The sequence below is a fragment of the Orcinus orca genome, chromosome 11 (assembly GCF_937001465.1).
Source record: "Orcinus orca chromosome 11, mOrcOrc1.1, whole genome shotgun sequence".
Classification (NCBI taxonomy): Eukaryota; Metazoa; Chordata; class Mammalia; order Artiodactyla; family Delphinidae; genus Orcinus; species Orcinus orca.
In genome coordinates, this window is record NC_064569.1 from 51,304,603 (window position 1) to 51,319,088 (window position 14,486).

Sequence of the window (14,486 nt, forward strand, 5' to 3'; positions counted from 1 at the left end):
TACTTACTATTCTCATTCCCATTTTACAGATGAGGAAACTAAAGCCCTGGGAGGTTAAGTAATTCGCCCAGGTTTATCCAGTAGTAAGTGCAGAAGCTGGAATTTTAATCTAAGTCTATCTAGCTTACAATGAGCAAAATTAGCTTCCCTCCTTATTATTACTAGTTTGTCAATCATAACTAAATGACAGATCTCTACATAGTTACGATTTACTAACTCAGTTTGTTTTTAACCGAACATCCCCCTTCTTATCCCCATCTTGGCAAAAGATAAATGAAGCCCATATTTTTTTATTCCCAAGATTAATTGTTTTTAGGCCCTCCAAGGAATATATGAAACAGAATGAGCAGGAAATAGGTCCCGTCTTCAGCAGTGCTATATGTAGTCCCCAAGATGAGAGATGCATATGGCTGACCGTGCCCTAGAAAGTGCGTGACATGGATGAAGAGCTGTGACTCTCGAGGTACCAGGCTTTGTGTAGGAGATGTCTGGCCTGCGCTTTGAAAACTCGCTGGACCTTGGACATGTAGGCACTACAGGCTGGGCCAGGGGGGATGGGGGGGTGGAATCTGTGCCCCAAGTTGCAGATACTCGTGTTTGATGGGGCATGAGGTGTGTGTCAGGCATCAACTTGGCGAGTAGAGGCCTCCCAGATCCTGATCGGGTCAAGGAGGCTCTTGAATGTCTGGCTGACCAGCCTCTTGAGGTATTCCCTGCTTTGGGAAGATGAGTGTGGGCAGCGGTATGGCAGCATGTGGAGGTGGAGAAGCCTCTGGAAGGTTTGCAATAGGATGTCAGCCTTGTGGGATGGAGGGTCAGGAGGGAGACCTGTGCTGGAGGAAACAGACAAAGAACTGGTTGTAGGAGCTGTGGGAGTGGATGGAGTCACCTGGCTAGCTCTCTAGAGGAGGGGCGTTAACCAAGGGTGGGTGTCAGAATTGTTCATAAAACTCTTGAAGATACACAGGCCTGGGCCGACCTCGGAGCTTCTGATTGGTGGTTCTGGGATGGATTTTTTTTTTTTTTTTTTTTTTTTTTTTGCCGTACGCCGGCCTCTCACTGTTGTGGCCTCTCCCGTTGCGGAGCACAGGCTCCGGACACGCAGGCTCAGCGGCCATGGCTCACGGGCCCAGCCACTCCGCGGCATGTGGGATCCTCCCGGGGCACGAACCCGTGTCCCCTGCATCGGCAGGCGGACTCTCAACCACTGTGCCACCAGGGAAGCCCTGGGATGGATTTTAATAGGAGCCTCTGCTTATTCTAATGCACTTTCCTTCCCCACCCTGCAGGTTAGAATCTGAGGAAAACGGGTCTGGGAGACCCCTTTAGGACCCACTCACATCTCAGGGGCAGGAGAGTCAGAAGACAGAAATTCTTCTGTCTTGAGAGGCAAGGGAGCAGCGTTAAATATCTCCAAAAAGGCCTTGTTTCCAAAGTGGTCACGCTGTTGCTGTTCAAACACTTCCAGAGCTTGCCAACTTCCCAGGCAGCCATTTTTGGACAATTTTGAGGATCAGAAAAGCTTTTTGGTGAAATAAGCCAAAGTATCTCCTTGTATAGCTTTCACAGGGTGGGCCTTCCCTGCAGGGAGCACAAGGCTGGTCCTGCCTACAAGTGATTCTCCTTATGGTTATAAAGACAGTTTTCACGTCTCCCCAGTTTCCCTTTTTCCTACCCTAAACACCACCAGTGTACTCTAGCGGTGTTTTCAGAGTCTTCATTATTATTACCCCTTTGAGACTGTTCCACTTTGTCACTATTGTTCTTCAAAAAAGGCCTCCCCGCATTTAGGCATTTTGACCTGCACAAAATAGAGGTGGCCGTTTATTCCTCTCGTTATATAGGTAATACACTTCTGCAATTTTTTTTTTCCCCTGAGGGAGTGGAGGGATCCCAAGTACAGACCTTAAATGTACATTTAATTTCATCTTGGATTCATCCTGTTCTTTGAGCCTGTGATCTCAACTGTGTTAGCTGGCCCACCTTCCCAGATGTCATTTTGCCAATTTGATAAGCAAATTTGATCCTCTCCCAGCAGAAGAGGAAGCAGGCCTCAAAGTCAGGCTGAGGTAGCCACACCTGGATATCTTTATCACATGACCTGTGAGTTCAGTTAGGAGCTGACAGACCAAATGCTAATATCTAATCAATGCTGACTAATATATCACCTCACACCAGAATGGCCATCATCAAAAAATCTACAAACAATAAATGCTGGAGAGGGTGTGGAGAAAAGGGAACCCTCTTGCACTGTTGGTGGGAATGTAAATTGATACAACCACTATGGAGAACAGTATGGAGGTTCCTTGAAAAACTAAAAATAGAACTACCATATGATCCAGCAATCCCACTACTGGGCATATACCCTGAGAAAACCATCATTCAAAAAGAGACGTGTACCACAATGGTCAGTGCAGCACTGTTTACAGTAGCCAGGACATGGATGCAACCTAATTGTCCATTGACAGATGAATGGATAAAGAAGATGTGGCACATATATACAATGGAATATTACTCAGCCACGAAAAGAAATGAAATTGAGTTATTTGTAGTGAGGTGGATGGACCTAGAGTCTGTCATACAGAGTGAAGTAAGTCAGAAAGAGAAAAAAAAATACCGTATGCTAACACATGTATGTGGAATCTAAAAAAAAAAAAGTTCTGAAGAACCTAGGGGCAGGACAGGAATAAAGACACAGACGTAGAGAATGGACTTGAGGACAGGGGTATGGGGAAGTGTAAGCTGTGACAAAGTGAGAGAGTGGCATGGACATATATGCACTACCAAATGTAAAATAGATAGCTAGTGGGAAGCAGCCGCATAGCACAGGGAGATCAGCTCGGTGCTTTGTGACCACCTAGAGGGGTGGGATAGGGAGGGTGGGAGGGAGACGCAAGAGGGAGGAGATAAGGGGATATATGTATATGTATAGCTGATTCACTTTGTTATATAGCAGAAAGTAACGCAACATTGTAAAGCAATTATACTCCAATAAAGGTGTTAACAAAAAAATCATCCTCATAAAAAAAAAATACTGAGTTGAGCTCCGGATGCCAACATAAAAAAATTGCTTTTGCACCCTAGGAGATGTTTACTAGGAAAGAAGTTTTAGGGGTCTTGCCTTTTCCTGCACCTTAAAGAACCAATTGCACTAGAGGGATTTACTGTTGTAGTTTTCATATAGATTCTTACACAGTTCTGCTTCAAATATATTACGTGCACTGGAATGTCCCTGCACTGGATGTTTACTTTTAGTCACACTGTTCTGCAAACTTTATATGACTCGGGCATGTCAGATTGTTTGTGTGGCTAGTTCTGCTTCTACTGCTGTTGACACTGATTTCTTACATGCTTTTAGATTAGTGTCCAAGAGGTATTTGCTATATGTGCTTGGCTGCATTTGATATAAATAGATTTCAGGTCGGTGTTGGAAAGTGCCCTATAACCATATACAGAGCTAACTTATTAAGGATATGCTATTGCATTTCAGACCCTTAGATCTAATAATAGCAAAAGCAGTCTCTTAACAGGCTGTGCCTCTCTCTGATGCCGCTTCATTTTTATGTTTTTAAAGTGCGGACTAAATGTCAGGAACTCTGGCAGCTTACCCTAGTTTAAGGCCCAGGATATTTGGAGAGGCAATAAAAATGATAATGACCATGGTGCCTTTAGAGGCATATATTGAGAGTTACTTTTAAGGTACTATTTAATGTTTAATTGTAGACTTGGTGATTGTTATGTGTGAATTATTAAACATTCTTGCTTTGAATTATTGGAAGTGCGAAGACAGTTTTGAAGTTTGCTACAAGCTAGTCGGTGGTTCGATATAGATTACTGTGCTTTTCAGTATAACAGCAGTTTCCTTTTCTTCACTTACTGAATAGAGATGAGGAAGGGTGGTATCTTAGCTAAAAACTAGAGGACAGGGTTTCTAATGTCAGAATAAACATTGTAATCTTACGGTTTCTTGAATAATGTAATTTTCTGAATAGATAGTGTATTTTTATTTTGCTTTATAGAAACCCATCTGTGACTTGTTTAAAGACACTTCCATTTTTAAACCTTCTATGTCTTTCAGTGTGTGCTATATATATAGCACAGTGTTTTTCTTCATGGCAGGTGCTCAGACTTTTTAAAACACACATCCCTGGACCATGGTTTACAGGCATTATGTCCATTTTGTAGAGGAGACAGATTAATTTATTTGCCTGGCCAGTGCTTGAGCGGCACCCAGACTCGGAGACCGTCCAGTACTGAGATGAATGAGGCCTTTGCACTTTTCACTTAGTGTTGTCTTTTGCTGCCTCTTACCTCCAGGAGAGGTCCTTGAATATATGATGGAATTATGTCAAGGTTATCGCAGTAATCCCATACTTATATTACCTAATTGTGTGGTGCTTGGAGATCTTTGTTTCAGTATGTAATTCTCTTATCTTTGAAGTCCTGGCATCTTCAGCCACCACCAGCATGCCTACGGAGTGATGTCTGAGGATGATGACCCAGCTCAGGTTGACTCTGAAGGATCACCAGGTTGGCGGAGGGCAGTTTTTAGTGGAGCTCCTTTTCTGGATCATGTGCAAGTCCATTTTGGAAAAAGATCTGCCTGCTCCGGTGCCAGATGGTAGTTTTTCCTCTGTCAATTAGTAGCACCGGAAGGAGTTATTTCTACCTGGGCATAGTGATCTTGCCAATGGTGTGGCTAATTTTTAATTAACACTCTATATTCCACCTGGAACGAATTCACCAAGATTGCCTTCTCTCATTTCCAAGTAAACGATTTCAGTAAGCGTCCCGGCCTCCTTTCTTGCAGTGTTAACTTCTGTGAATGCTATTGAAAAAAAATTACTTATTTGCTAAGATTAATTGACAAGAACAAATGAGACCAGTACCTGTCCCAGGAGGAATCGGCTCCCACGAGAAATGAGGGTAAGGGGAGATTTTAAATTCAAAACTGGTTCATGGACAGGGCCCGTGATGTCCTCTAAGCAACACTGGTATAGATCCACAGAGGTTTTGAAATCGACAGAATGCTCACAATTTTTTTATCTAGTATTTAGCTCTCTGTGATTATGAGTAAATAATTAGCCTTTTTTTGTTTTTTTTAAAAGCTGTGATGTCCCATTTCTTTGATATTGCTTTATTTAAGAGAACACAGCATCAGAACTTTAAAGCACACATTACCAATTGATGTGTCATTTCATAGCCTGTACTGTCATTATTGTTGGGAGAGAGGCTGGAATCTCCATAGAACAGGTGGGCAGATCTAGTCTCCCATGGTGTCGATGAGGCAAGGCCCAGAGAAAAGAACACTGGACGTTCTGCAGAGGAGGCCTCTCCTGAAATGCTTATCTTAGCCACTGTTAACTGCTTTAAAATTATTTAATTGTAAAAAACGCAACAAAAACAAGTTACTTTTTTAGGAACATACTTTTTTAAAAATCATAAATGCTTTTATTCTTAACTAGAATCCAAGTTATTGGGGGAGGAAGAGATCTTGGGATATGCCTAGCAACAAAATTTCTGAACACAATGTTTACTGGAAGGAATTATTTTTGAGGTTATTTGTGGTATATGTATATATGCATTTGACGGTAGTAGACAAGTGTTTATGGGACTTTCAAGTGCCTGCTAAGGACTTTGGGAGATGTGGAAGGAATAAGACTATCAGCTAGAGACAAAGTTTAAGATCGTATTAATGGGAAGGAGGGAGGTGCCAACTACTAAGGGGTATAGGGTTTCTTTTTTTGTTGGTAGAACTGTAAACTTGGATTGTGGTGATGATTGTACAGCCTTGTGAATATACTAACACCATGGACGTGTACGCTTCAAATGGGTGGATTTTATGGTATGTGAGTTATATCTCAATAAGGGTGCTTAAGAAAAGATCCTATTAATGAGTTCACAGTGCAGAGAAGATTCCAGTATTGCCTGTGACTTCCTGCTTTCCTTTTTCCATTCTCCAGGTCTCCCAAAGTAGTTGAGACGAAAGATAAAAAAGACCAAACACTCTTCTCTTCTGGTGGTGGGGAAATGCTGAGCGAGTGGCCCCAGATCTGTGCAGTGAAAGTTGTTTACACAAGCCTTGAGGCTGTAAGCCCAAGAGATAAGAAAAATCAGGCTGAAGGCCCACTCAGGCAAAGACTGACCAGAGAAATAGGCCTGGCTGCCTGCTGGGAAATCTGGGGTTTCCTGAAACTGGTCCCTTAATTTATGGACAGTGCTAGGCCATCAACAAAGTAGTAGAGCAAAGTAAGAGTAAAATTGTGGCACGTGCAACAACATGGAGGAACCTTAAGACGTGATGCTAAGTGAAATATGCCGGTCCCGTAAGTGTGTTTCCACCTCGGTGAGGCACCTTAGCGTCGTCGGATTCATAGAGACAGAATGTGGAACAGTGGTTGCCAGGGCCTGGGGCGAGGGGAGCATGGTGAGTTAGTGTTTAATGGGTAGAGTTTCAGATTGGGAAGATGAAGAAATTCTGGAGAAGGATGGTGGTGATGGTTACCCAACGGTGTGAATGTGCTTAATGCCACTGACCACTTAAAATCGTTAGTTAGAATGGGGACTTCCCTGGTGGTCCAGTGGTTAAGACTCTGCACTTCCAATGCAGGGGACGTGGGTTCCATCCCCAGCGGGGGAACTAAGATCCCATGTGCCGCACAGCCCAAAAAAAAGGTTGGAATGTTATAAGTTCAGTGTTAGGTTTATTTAACCACAATAAAAAAATAATAAAGTGAGAGGGAAAAAGGAAGAGACAGGGTATTTGGATTCTCTACTAGACTGGACACCTTTTTTGGTGGCCTTGCCTCTGCTGCTGTCGTGTGTGTGTGTGTGTGTGTGTGTGTGTGTGTGTGTGTGTGTGTGTGTGTGAGAGAGAGAGAGAGAGAGAGAGAGAGAGAGAGAGAGAGAGAGAGAGAGAGAGAGAGAACGAACCAAGGTCCACTTTCTTTCTGATCCTTCCACCAGCCCCTCATGCAGCATCCCCTGTGTTCCAGAAGCTGGGCTGGGCACTGGAGAAGGACAAAAGTGTGCCCACAAGGCATTTATAATGCAGAAGGAGGTTGGGAGAGGTGCACTTGCTTTGTTTTTTTAAAAATGTGGCATTGCCTTGTGCTCATCTGTGGTAGGAAGTGTGGGTGGCACTATTTAGGTATTACGGGATGGGGGTGGGGTGGGGCTGACTGTAAGATGGCTGGAAGCCTAATTTAAAGTGGTAAAATCAGCTTGTGGTTGAAATTTGATAGTTGCAGAGGTACTCTTTGAAAAGACACAGTGTCTCTAGAAGAGTAAGACTTGTTGCTAGCTTAAAAATTCTTCATGGAAGAAAGAATTCCTCATGGTGCTGGAGGAACCACCAGGATGATGGTGAGGTAATCCATCTGATGGCTACTCTTTCCTGAGGTAACAGAAGAAAGACACAGTTAAATTTTTTTCTTAAATAAATTTATTTATTTATTTTTGGCTGCGTTGGGCCTTCGTTGCTGCACGACGGCTTTCTCTAGTTGTGGCGAGCGCGGACTACTCTTCGTTGCGGTGCGCGGGCTTCTCATTGCGGTGGCTTCTCTTCTTGCAGAGCACAGGCTCTAGGCGCGGGGGCTCAGTAGTTGTGGCGCACGGGCCTAGTTGCTCTGCGGCATGTGGGATCTTCCCAGACCAGGGCTCGAACCCATGTCCCCTGCGTTGGCAGGCGGATTCTTAACCACTGCACCACCTGGGAAGTCCCAAGGGAGGGACCTGTTTTTGTGGAGTACTTTATTCTGATTTGAGATTTGTTTATGAATTTCACAATACAAGTAAATAACAGTTTATTTTCCTGTCACCTTTCTACTCTGTGTGTGTGGTGGTTTGCAGCAATTCAGAATATAGTAAAATTTGAAAGGATGTTTAGAAAAATCAAACGGTAAGAATTATTATTCTAATGTTGCTGGAAACAAGTCCTCTGTTTTTTTCCAGAAAAGGAAAACTAGAGAATAACCGCACTAGTGATACTTCTTTCTTTCCACTTGCTCACAATTCCCTTTTCCTTAATCAGTTACATTTAGAAGTCATTGTAACAGGCATTTTAAAGGAAGCGAGTAACGAGCTATCTCATTGTGTTTAAAGCTGTGAATACTGAGGACTTGGCTTTGGCCCGTGTCTTGAGAAAACTGCTGCCTGAACCTGGCTTGGTGCTGTTAGCTATGAGGGACAAAGGCTACTACTTTGTCATTATACTCAAATTTCTTGACCTTTAAGGAGTAGGTCACAAATATATATATTTAAAAAATAGGGGGTGACACTATCATTTGTTTTTCCTCATAAAAGCAAGGGAGGGCTTCCCTGGTGGCACAGTGGTTGAGAGTCCACCTGCCAATGCAGGGGACATGGGTTTGTGCCCCGGTCCGGGAAGATCCCACGTGCTGCGGAGCAGCTGGGCCCGTGATCCATGGCCGCTGAGCCTGCGCGTCTGGAGCCTGTGCTCCGCAGCGGGAGAGGCCACAACAGTGAGATGCCGCGTACTGCAAAAAACAAACAAACAACAACAACAACAAAAAAAGGGAGTTTCTTTTTAAAATAGACTTTCCCCAATGACTAAAATAATATATACCCAACTCAGAAAACTTGGAAATTAGACAAAATGGATACGTTTTTGGAAATGTCTTCTTTTCAGGGAAGCTGTTGGTTTTGTTTTGAGCAAACTTTGTTTCTGCTGACTTGCCTCTCTCTCATCCCAGCAGTTCTTTCTGGTTTGGAAATCTCCTTTGTGGAGGGGCTTGTCAAGGAAATGGCTCTCCGGTCTCTTGAGTTTGGAGGACTTGGAAGGCAGTCACCTGGCTTTCTCGCCCCATCAGCGTCCTGTCTTGCAGTTTGTTAAACGCTGAAATCTGTAGTCTGGTTAGTGGAACGTCCCTTGGCGGTTCCTCACTTGCGAACATGTGTCACGAGGGCTTGTGTCTGAGTTTGAGGCTTGACAGTCAAGAATGCATCTTGCAAAGGGAAAGAGCCCTTGTGCAGGAGGCCCTGGGTCCGGATTCTGGCCCCACGACTCAGTTGAATTGTAGCAGCGACAAGTTCAACTCAGAATGCTCATGTGTAAGTGGTGTCGACTGAAACTAATGCACACCCTAAAAGCTGAGAATTAAAAAAAAATTTAAAAAAAAAAGCTGAGAATTATGTTTTGTTTGGTGGACCTACTGAGGACTTAAGCCTGGGAGGCAGCCTCTTAGATAGGTATGAAGAGCTAAGGGAGGAGCCAGGATATTTGCAAAAGAAACAAAAAGCCCCAGGTAGTTGGAACATCAAAAGATTACTGTGTTTTTTTTTTTTTTAAATAAATTTATTTATTTTTGTCTGCGAGGGCTTTCTCTAGTTGAGGCGAGCAGGGGCTACTTTTCCTCGCATGCGCGGGCTTCTCATTGCAGTAGCTTTTCTTGTTGTGGAGCACGGGCTCTAGGTGTGCGGGCCTCAGTAGTTGTGGCACATGGGCTCAGTAGTTGTGGCACACGGGCTCAGTAGTTGTGGCACACAGGCTCAGTAGTTGTGGCACATGGGTTCTAGAGCACAGGCTCAGTAGTTGTGACGCACGGGCTTAGTTGCCCTGTGGCTCTGGCTCCGTGGGATCTTTCCGGACCAGGGCTCGAACACATGTCCCCTGCATTGGCAGGTAGATTCTTAACCACTGTGCCACCAGGGAAGTCCCCAAAAGATTACTGTTAATTAAAGAAAACCAGACCTCTCAAGTTAATGCATTTAGTGCTTTTCTATATATGGGAAGATGCAAGAGTCTGGCTCACTGACATAATTCCGTTGATGTGCACCTCAGCTATCCAGAGCCTGTATCCTGTGCTTTCCCATCCTGAGTCCCCTCAGGGTGCACCACTGGGGGTGCCGCAGTGGCTGAGGGCTTGCTGGCCACATTCTTTGTCCACGGTGGTGATAACATTTTTTTAGGTAAAATTATCTGACTTATCTGCTAGGTAGCAGGTTCTCAGAAAGAATCCTTTCTATGGATGTTATGCCCACCAAAACCTTGTTTCTTTTGTTCAGAAATGTTTACTGAGCACCACCTGTGTACCAGGACTTGCCCTCGGGACTGGATCCCAAAACAGAAAAATCTCTGTCTTCAGGGAGTGCAGATTCTTGTGGGTGAGGCAGTAATAAATAAGATGACTAAATATATGATATTTTAAGTAGTGGTAAGTGCTGAAGAGAACCGAGTGAAGCATGGAAGGTGAGATACGGGGTGTGTGTGGGGGTGGGGTGGCGGGGGGAGAAGGCGCACTGAATTATTTAAGCTGTAATGTAGCTGCGTGCTGTTTCCGTGTGTAATGGGGTCTTTAGGCTCTAGCTGGAGGCCAGCACTCACCCCTCTGTAGAAGTAGAAATTCCTTGCTGTCCCTGGCGTGGTGTTACTGGGAGAAGGTGGGTTCTGGATCTTGCTTGGCTGGGAATGAGGGCTCCACAGCAAGGTTTAAGGTTTGAGAGGTGCGCGCGCGCGCGCGCGTGCGTGCGTGTGGTCTTTGGATATCCATGGAGAGTGCTTAGAATAGTGTCAAGTGTTCAATAAATTTTAGCTGTTATATGTTAACAGTGTGTTGTGTCTTCTGTTATAAAACTGAAAGCTTTAAATAGAAACCGGAGGGGCCACTTTCTTGGGAAAAAAGTGGCCAGTGCTAGAAGAAGAAATTACGTAAGTACCAAATTTGGAGCAGAGATGTAATGTTGACCGCCCCCCCTCCATCTTTCCCACACTGGTACTTCTCTTTTCAAACACCCCAGTCTTCTCTCCTCCTTCCCCCTTTCATCCCCTGGGGCCATTTTGGAGAAATAGGTTTTTAAAGCAGGAACCACAGTTAATATTTGCGACAAAGGCCGCCTTGTGTGATTATCTACTGAATCAATAGGTAGAAGGAAGAAACTTTTCAAAGAACAATCAGTTTTCTAAATATGTACATGGATAAAGAGAAGAGGATAACAATCTAGTAAAGATGTGGTGTGTGCTGACTGGTGAAAAAAAAAGATACAGTGCTTTCTTAAACTTTGGCCATCTCTTGTCTAGTGGCTAAATGTGGGTTTTAGAAAATACAGAATTCCATTCAGGAGTGCAAGCTTATTGTGTGGTTTATACCTGCAATTTCTCATTACTTCTCAATGTTGTTTTTTAGTTTAAGGAATATGGATTTCTGGTTTTAAAAGTTATACTGGAAACTTTATTGAAGGCTACTGCTAAATCATCTTCTAAAATCAGAAAAGCAGTGAAGTATTGTGGAAAGTTTCAGAATTTGCATGGATCTGGGTTAGAATGTCAGCTCCCGTCTCAGCCAGTTGTATAAAATTTGGGCAGATTAATCTCTATCTCAGTTTTCTCGCATGTGTAATGATTTCTCGATCTTTTTTTAAAAAAATTAATTAATTTTTTGGCTGAGTTGGGTCTTCGTTGCTGTGTGTGGGCTTTCTCTACTTGCGGTGAGTGGGGCTACTCTTCGTTGCGGTGCACAGGCTTCTCATTGTGGTGGCTTCTCTTGTTGCGGAGCACAAGCTCTAGGCACGCGGGCTTCGGTAGTTGTGGCACACTGGCTCTGTAGTTGCGGCTTGCGGGCTCTAGAGCGCAGGCTCAGTAGTTGTGGCGCATGGGCTTAGTTGCTCCGTGGCATGTGGGATCTTCTCGGACTAGGGCTTGAACCCATGTCGCCTGCATTGGCAGATGGATTCTTAACCACTGCGCCACCAGGGAAGTCCCTCACGGGTGTAATGATTATTATTATCTCACAGGGTTGTTGTGATGATTAAAGGGATTAATATATGTGTGAATGTTTGGCACAAGGTAGATGCTAAAATTTAACCTGATTTATCTGACTTCTGTCAGAACTAGTTTGTTCATTCTTAATATTGATTTTGAGAGCCCTCAGTCAGACCGCCCAATTGACAGACGTTAATTTTTAATGTTAGCTTTTCACTTAATGTTACTATTAAACACCAACTTTAATAATAATAGTAATAGTAATGATGGTAGCCAGCCATCATTATAAGGTGCTTTGTGTGTGTTATCTTGGTTACTCTGAACAAAGACCACCCGAGGGCAGGTATTTATATCATGTTCATTTTGCAGACAAGAAACTGAGGACAAGAAACTGAGGCTGCTTCGTGAGATTAAGAGATTTAGAAAGTAAGGAAGGAAAAATATTATGTTAAAAGATCGATCTTTATTGATCAAGATAACATCTGAGCAGAAAAGTCGTTGGAGGTTGCTTATACAAGATAGCATTTTGAAGCAGTCAGCCTTTTGCAGGGCAGAAGCCCAGTCCTCCTGTGGCTACAACGTGGGGCCACTGTTTGTTTCATGCATACAGTACTGGGCCCTTTGAATGCTGATTGAATGGAATCCTAAAGGTCTGGTATATTTGCATAGTCTTCCTGAAAATTCCCAGGAAGTTTCTAGCTTTGCTTTCTCCTACATGGATCTGTTCCCCTGGGAAATAACTGGATTACTGCTGATTACTGTCAGTTCTCACTGGAATGAGAGTCCAGCCTATAATCTCTGTTTTGCAGGAAAGGAAATCGGTTGGAAAACAACAGATAGGCCTGCCCAGGGTGTCTGGTGACCAAGCGGAGACGTGCATGATTTCTCTCACTTGCTCTCTTCCTCCAGGATTGCTGAGGCTCTCCAGGCTGTTGGGAATTTGTGGTGAATCAGCGGTTGCCTGTCCTTAAACTTAGCAATTTAGAACTTTTGATATACCCAATGCTCCAGTTACCTGCAAACGAAAACTTTAAAGTTCTAGAACGTGGCATTGCTCCCCACACTTATACTTGTGCTCATTTCTCTCTTTGAATGCCAACATTTTAGTGAATACGCAGAGAAATTATTTTTGGCTGTGTTGGGTCTTCGTTGCTGCACGCGGGCTTTCTCTAGTTGCGGCGAGGGGGTGGGGGAGGAACCTCACCGCAACAGCATTATGAAAATAAGTCCAAAGGGACATAACAAACCAAGGTAAGAACCTTCACTGGATCAAAAACAGCTATAAAAGATATTTCTGGGACAAATAGGGAACTCTGAATATGGAATTGATATTGGATGATGAAACGAAATTATTGATTTTCTTAGGTATGATAATAAGGGTGTTTTGATTATGCAGGAGAATGACCTTATTCTTAAGATATTCATGCTTAAGTATGAAGGGGTAGAACGTCATCATGTCTGCAATTTAGAAATGATTCTGCAAAACATAAATAAAGCTCACCCCCTACACAGCGGTGGCATTAAACCCACTGAGGGCAGTCACTGCACGGGCCCGAGCGCCTGACACATGGTGACATGCACAGTAACTGTTGCTGAGTGGGAGTTCATTACAGAGAAACTGGCCAGCACTGCCACCTCTTCCCCTACACTGAGCTCCTCCAGGGTCCGGTCTTTGAGTCTTCCCCAAGCACCTTGCACAGTGTCGGGCACTCATTAATCTCTGTTAAAGGAATGGGGAAAATGCTCAACTAGTATTGACATAATAGCAGTGACCATCTAAAAGTGGGTTGCTTCTTCCTTGCAGACTCACAGGAATCCAAGGATGAAGGGGAATCTGTCTAGTTCTAGGGGGCGTTTTTAGGGAAATGAGGCTGAGTTAGTAACAGATCTGAAGAAGGAGCCGCAAGGTACTGGGTGATGCAGCCGAAATCCCCGAGACTGATGTATTTTTGCAGAATATACGCAGGTGCCATTGTGCATCGTGAAAGCTGAGCTTTCTGGAACTTCCCATCGTTAACTTTGGAATTTGGTTTGGTCTTAGGCTGGGCTAGTTTTTAGGTTTTAAGAGCATAGGGTAGACCTGCAGTTGCTCTCAGGTTATGAAACGTGATTAAGCCCCTCCTTGGGTGGTATTGGGAAGGGAAGGAAAACAGCATTTTGTCCACATTTATTGCCTGTTGCTCATGTGTGTTTTACATTGTTCAGTGTTTTCTCAAGACATGCAGTGAGAAGTTCAGGCTGTAGTCAACTTTCTTCCCCAAGTACTAAGTAAATACTTGTGGTATTTAGGTATAGAATGGAATTAGTTACAGATTGCCTACTGCCGATTGTTTATTTTCTGTTTTAGGATGAAAGAAATGGGACACAAAGAGGGAAAACCATTTTTTATTTGTTACAAATTGGAAATCTTCCTCCCTCCCTCCCTTCCCCTTGTCTTTCTTTCTCTTTTTCTTCCTAACTACCGGTAAGTCAGAGTGGTTAACTGAAGCAAGCTCTAAACATACCCTTTAGCAGCGTGCTGAAGTATTTTCTCTTTGTCTAAAATTAGCTGATTCGAGCTAGGCGCTCTGGTGTTCAGAAGCCTTCCATCAGGAGCCTGCAGCCCCTCCCCTCTGGTTTTAGAGCTCTGGATAGCATGTTTGATGGGGAAGCAAACTGGGAATGACTTTATCTTTTGCAGAAGAATTTGCAAATATCTGAGGCAGGTTCCAGCTTAGATCTCACCTCCTCCAGGGAGCCTTCCCCAGATTTTTCTCTCCTGCACTCT

The 14,486-nt window shown here is 43.8% G+C and overlaps 1 protein-coding gene across 4 annotated transcripts in view; it reads left to right on the forward strand.

Moving 5' to 3' along the window:
- Positions 1–14,486, forward strand: part of RASSF3 (Ras association domain family member 3) — a 151,403-nt gene that overhangs the window by 110,239 nt on the left and 26,678 nt on the right. The window contains exon 1 of one of the 4 annotated variants that reach the window (XM_033440551.1): positions 4,906–4,926. The exons of the other annotated variants lie outside the window; for them this stretch is intronic. Within the exon in view, the coding sequence (XP_033296442.1) occupies positions 4,921–4,926 (6 nt within the window). The 5' untranslated portion in view covers positions 4,906–4,920. Of the gene's footprint in view, positions 1–4,905; positions 4,927–14,486 lie in introns of those variants that run through there. 4 annotated transcript variants of the gene reach the window in all.